The 5,999-nt window shown below is 40.6% G+C and overlaps 1 protein-coding gene across 5 annotated transcripts in view; it reads right to left on the bottom strand.

The window, feature by feature from the left end:
* Positions 1–3,446: 3,446 nt before the first annotated feature.
* The window catches only part of LCORL (ligand dependent nuclear receptor corepressor like), an 80,128-nt gene continuing 77,575 nt past the window's right edge, over positions 3,447–5,999 (bottom strand). For 3 of the 5 annotated variants that reach the window (XM_059469770.1, XM_059469772.1, XM_059469774.1), the window contains one exon: positions 3,447–4,544. In XM_059469770.1, the coding sequence (XP_059325753.1) occupies positions 4,531–4,544 (14 nt within the window). In that variant the 3' untranslated portion in view covers positions 3,447–4,530. The remainder of the gene's footprint in view (positions 4,545–5,999) is intronic. The other 2 variants (XM_059469773.1, XM_059469768.1) reach the window with 2 other exon arrangements.

The following is a 5,999-nucleotide window of genomic DNA, read 5'->3' as shown; positions in this document are numbered from 1 at the left end:
CTTGGATTTTTTTTTTTTTACTTTATAGAGAAGAATGCATCTTACCTGAAAATAGAAATTGCTGTTGGTGCTAAATATTCCATAGTTAAAGCTGTTTTGATATTTAACAGTAGCAGAGTGGTTGCTTGTGATGGCAGCAATTTTGAATGTACCTACTTTTACAGCATCCGCTTTCTTCATTTTCATAAGGTTTCATAACAGTAAAGCCTGGTCAGCAGATAGATACTTACTTACCATTCATGTTAATGTAAAAGAATAGGTGATCTTAACTGGGAATTCTGCTTTCTGCAGGTGTGCGTCCACTTAATTAAACAATGTCAAAGTGGTAGAACTGAGTAACTGATTTTACAAACCATACTGAAATCTACTGATGCTGACTTTGTTATATAGAATCAGGGATGTGCTTTTAGAAAAGCATAAAAATATTTGTGGTACAAAATAAGATCTGGTAAGGAAAGGAGTATTTCAATAGGGAAGGGGGAAAAATGAAATCTTCTAAGGTCAGTGTTGTGTCTTTTTTCAGCAGTATCCAGTTCTTATTTCTTTGTAGCTCTGAAGTTCAGAAGGGGGGAATGGCCAGGACTGCAGAGGACAGCAGACGAAGCCGTGATCACTCCGCAGTCACTGTGGCTGAGCAGGGTCACTGGTGCTGGAAACGCCACAGCAGCCACGTCCGTGTCACGGTGGGGCCACTTGAGAGCAGTGGCAGCAAGCTCACTCCATTCCTCCACATGGACGTCTCAGCTATTGATGCCCAATGCAGACTTTAGGGAACTTGCATTTGAAACTGCTAAATATGCTATAAATGATCTTTGGTCATTCTTAGGAACGACTTAGGGACACAAGTGACATTTAGTATTCCCAAAGTGTAATGCCCAAACTATTCTGCTGTTTCCAAGCTTGCATATAGGAAATAGAGGGATTGGAGACTTGTCAAACTGCAAACAGCCGCAGCACACTTTTCTGCTGGTATTTGCTCTGTTTAGAAGCTTCTGTAACTATGAGGAATTGATTTTGTCATTTTAAACACAATATTGACGTCTTGATCTCCCTCCTTTGGTAACTCTTTAAATCCCCAAATTGTGTTGTAGTATGAGTTTGTGTTCATGCAGCCACTTCAGATCAGAGATGCTCTGTCCCCTTGAATGCTGCCTGAACACAGTTGAAATGGGCAAAGTGTACAGTTGTTTTTCTAAGTTATAAGAGCTTTCTTGGGGCTTTAGTTGTTGGGTTTTTTTTAAATTGAGGTTCTGTCTCATCCTTCCTCTCTTGAGGGGTTTGTTTTTTAAGCACTACTACACTGAGCAACTGGTACTAGTCCACCCTTATTTTTTCTTAAAATGAATTTTGAGGTAAAGCAGGAGCAATAAAAATCCATAAAAGCTTCTGGGCATGCCTTCCTGAATAAGACTTTAGTTTTGCCTTCTTGCTGTTCTGTTGTGCCTTGCCACATATACAGGTTCTGTCTCTGGCATCTCTTGGGAATGCTGGACTGAAAAGATGAGGTGTCCCTCAAGTCACCTCCCAGTCTGTGGATGCCTCTGCTGTGGATGTGGCTTCACTGGGGTGTGTTAATAGAAAATACTTTGTCTAACTAGAGGCCCCTGGGGCTGGTGTGGGGCTGGAATTCCCAGTGGGAGAGGCCAAGCAAGCTGGGCTTGTTGAGCCTTTGAATGTTGGGAGCATCCCCAGTTACCTGCAAGGAGTCCAGTAAAAAGATAAAATTGGGCTTTTTGTTGCATATGATGAGAGGATAAAAAAAACCTGGGTATAGATTGAAACTCAGACCAGAAGGTGAAACAAGTTAAAAACTGCTGGAACAGGTTGCCTGTGCAGGTTCTGTCCTGGGAGTTATTAAGACAGGACGAGGTGTGAACTCCTCACAGCTGGCTGCCTTTGAGCAGGGTGTACAATTATGGACCTTCCTAATGTCCTTTATGCCAGACTTACCCTGTGATCCTTTCAGGCCAGAAACCTGAGCAGTAACTGGCACTGCATTTCCAGCCCCTCTGGGTACATTGCCTGCCCAATTCCCTGTAAAGGGAAAGGTTTTCTGTGTAATATAAAATTTGATGTGTTCTTGAAAATTACCTTTTAGGAGGGGTGGCTGCATCATTGCAGGGTGGGACAATAAGGTGTGTGCTGTCTCTCAAAGTTCACCATCACTGATGATCAAGGTTTCAATGGATACAGCTGACTTCCTGAGAAAGGCACATGGTGGCAAGAATTCATCCAAAGGTGACAAGGAGCCAAGCTTGGAATTGTCATCCTTGCAATGAAAAACATCTTTTCTTGGTATGCATTACTCCTTCTAGCTAAAATAATGCTGTGTTTTACTTTAATTCTATGTCTTAAAAGTACCTAACTTCCCAGCTTCTTAATTAAGGAATAAAATTTTATTCCTTGAATTTTATTCCTAAAATATTTTAATTTATTTAAAAGCAGTCTGCTGCTATGGACCAATTAGTGTGTCCTTCCTCTTTTTGCTGGCTAAACACAAGTGTCAAACACAAACTAGATCTAGATCTACTTGACTGCCTATTAAATAACAGTAAAATAGCAGTGCTTACTCATCAAACTTAGATCCCATGTTTATTCCCACACTAGTTTTTGTTTCTTTAATCCAATGTTGTGATGTTTGTTTGCCTGTGTATTCCGTCTCTTCAGCCTATGCACTAAAGCAGCTTCTCTTGAGAACAGGCCTTTGGTTGGTTGCTCTCCAGGCTGAAGGACAGCAGGGGCTGGTGAGCTTGGGTTACACCTGAAAACTCAAAGGAATAATAATTAATAATAATAATAATTTGTTAACAAAAACCAGGCTTCTGCTGGGAGCTGAGGGAGAGCTGTCCAAAGCAGCGGGGTGCTGGTGTTTACTGGGTGTTTGGAATCAGAACCTCCGTGTGGCGTCTCCTCGCCCGGGCACACAAACACAGCTCCTGTGTCCTGCCTGCCTCCTGCCCGACCCTTGGGCTTGGGGGCTCCACTGAAGGCAGCTTCAGTTCCTCTCCCCTGCAAAGTGCAATTCTTCTTTTGGCTTTCTTACCCCGCTGGGTCCACGTGCATGTAACAGTTGAGATATATAAAGACCTGCTAAACAGCTCAAAACATGATGAATGTTTATTGTTTAAATCACATTCTTTTAATCACGTCCAATGCTTCAGTGACTCAATACTCTCTTGGGATCTTGTGCCACCAGAATTCATAACAATCTCTTTATTTCAGTGACTGGATTGCACCTGCAAACCAACAAACCTCTGTAAAGAGGAAATATGCAGCTTCATTTTTGTAAGGTGAATCCTTAAAACCTTTGTTTTATAAAATACAGTGTCTTCCAAGGAAATTTCCTTCTGGGAAATTAGTTTTTGTCAAGTAAAGGACAGACAACTCATCATGAATTAAGAAACCTCTACTCTAGCTACTGAATGTATGACTCCAGAAAAGAGAAGTATATTATATGGTTTTATTCTAACACTTTTTTTATAGCTGTATCAATAATAAAGTTTTGATGAACAAAGTACATGAACCTTGCTAAGATCATTTAAGCATGGAATGTCTACAATGTAGTCAGCTACAACCATTTACTACTTCTTTGAGTAGAGATAAAATTTCGATTTTACATTGAATTTCCAAAGTACACGGAAAAAATGAAATAGGAAGAGCATTTACATCCATTTTAATTGGTGGCAGGCATAAATTCATTAAAACAAATGGGGAAGAAAGACCATTTAGCAGAAACCTCAAAAAGTGCAGTTACAGATTTGTTGAATGACAATCTTTCACGAGATTCTCCAGCAGGCTTGGTCTTTCTTTTAGACATTAGGGTCATTAAACACTGTGACACAGAAGTTCTCAAGGTCAGTGAAGATGAAAACATACTGCAGAAACAAACTGGTGCTTCCATACATTTCATCCATTGGTGAAGGAGATCTCCTCAGGTCATTTAGCTTTGTACTGCTTTGCTTCGAGGTAGTCGGTCTCCACCTGTTACAGATTTGTTTGAATTATTACCATAAACCTTTACATGGTGACCTATGCCACAAATTACATAATATATTAACTTTCGTGCAGAAAAATAAAATTGGGAAACCAGAGTTAAATTTAAAGAACATAGAAAAATCACAATACTATTAAAGGGGAACATCCGATTCTGATATAAATTTGAACTGCAAGAATTTCATGATGGTCAGATGTGAAACTTCATATTTAGAAAAGAAAAGTACATCAAACTGAATAATGCTAATAGTATATAAAGCCAAATCACACAAGATCATTTCAAGATCAATGTAATAAATGCTTATTATTTAGCAGAAAAAAAAATCAGGAACAATGTACAAAATAATAGTGCAAGAACAGCTGCAATCTATTTGTTCTCATCAGTTTTGAGATTTTGGTTAAAAACTTTACAGCTGGCGAGAGATGCTGCTGAAAAACTCAGATTCCACTCAGTGGGCTGATTAAGGCACATCTTTATGGACTTCAAATGTTCATTTTCTGTGTTCATGTCTATTGAATTCTGCGGCTCCGAGACTTTCACTTGTAGCGTGCTGTGAGAAAAGAAGGGGTGGTAGGAGAGGGAAAAAAATGAGAAAAAGTTTAGTACACTTTCCTCTTGCCCTGCAAACAAGCTGATAAGAGGCAAGATGAGGTGCTGGCAGATGCTGTGTTCTGCTGGATTTTTGTTGTTGTTTTAGTGCACGATGTTCCAGAAACATCGAGATTAGAACCCTGCTGTGCTGTGCTGTGCTGTGCTGTGCAGCAGATTGGGCTGGGCTGTGTGGGGATGCCTGAGCCCTTCCATTGGCAGTGTCAGTGCCAGGGCAGTCTCCTGCTCGTGCTGCTCCTTTGCAGGAGGTGCAGGAACAGCTGCTCTTGCTCCAATCATCTCCAGCTGACTGCTGTAAAGGCACAGAGCAGGAACTGGGCAAGAATTTGGGGCTTGTTTTTATTGCTGACTGTAAATTTAGTGCAGCCATGGAAGGACTCATATAGATGGTATTTTGTTTTAAATTTAGGGGAAGAAGTAACACAGGAAGAGAAAGAAACCCAGTCCTTTGTGGGGGTCACTAAGCAGACTAGGACAGAAGTGTGGATTGAATTATCAGACAGTTTGGGTTGGAAGACACCTTTCAAGGTCATCTGCTCCAATCCCCCTGCAATGACAGGGACATCTTCAACTAGATCAGGTTGCTCAGAGCCCCATCCAGCCTGATCCTGAATGTTTCCAGGGATAGACATAAAGCATCTATCTGGACAACCTGTTTCAGTGTTTCACCATCCTCATCATCAAAAATGTCTTCCTTAATATATAAAGCACTCAGAAGTGATTTAAGATATAAAACATACTCAGAAACAATTTCAATCCTCATGTCAAACCTCTTCATCCCCTTTATTTTACTGCCTACCTCCTGCAGTGATTTGTCACTCTGTGTGTGATACAGTGTTTCTCACCATCCTTTTCAAAGTTTTTGACAACTTCTAGAATGACAAAGTTGAAAATATTTCTGAGGTACTAAAAATAATGTTCTAAGTATTGTAATTAAGGGTAGGAGGTAATCACCATGCTAAAACCTATCTGAACACAGTTTCCATCCAAGGGGTATTTAGGCAGCAGAAACAGCTTTTACTTGCATTGCAGGCAAAGGGGTTCATTACAGAACTCATTCTGAAGGATGGAATGTGCTGCAGTGTAGTGCTTACATGCACAGAGTGGCTGAGGCCAGTCAGTCAGTGTAGGACTACAGCCTAAAACACTGGCTTGTGCTACTGAAATACCAATGACTGACTTTGATTAAAACATTTCCTATGTCACAGCAAAAGGGAAAGACCTTAGGCAACAGCTAGAATGACAATTCACTGTTGTTTGTCACAGATATCAGACACGGTTTTAATTATTTCATATTTTAATATCTGCACCCCTCAAGGCTGTGTGCCTTGCTGACATGGCAGCGAAACAGAAATTTCACATTTCCTAACACTTGCTCCCAACTCTCCAACTAGTG

The sequence above is a fragment of the Ammospiza nelsoni genome, chromosome 4 (genome assembly GCF_027579445.1).
Source record: "Ammospiza nelsoni isolate bAmmNel1 chromosome 4, bAmmNel1.pri, whole genome shotgun sequence".
In the NCBI taxonomy this organism is placed as follows: domain Eukaryota; kingdom Metazoa; phylum Chordata; class Aves; order Passeriformes; family Passerellidae; genus Ammospiza; species Ammospiza nelsoni.
Note: the sequence above shows the minus strand (reverse complement) of the source record. Positions and strands in the feature narration are given on the sequence as shown.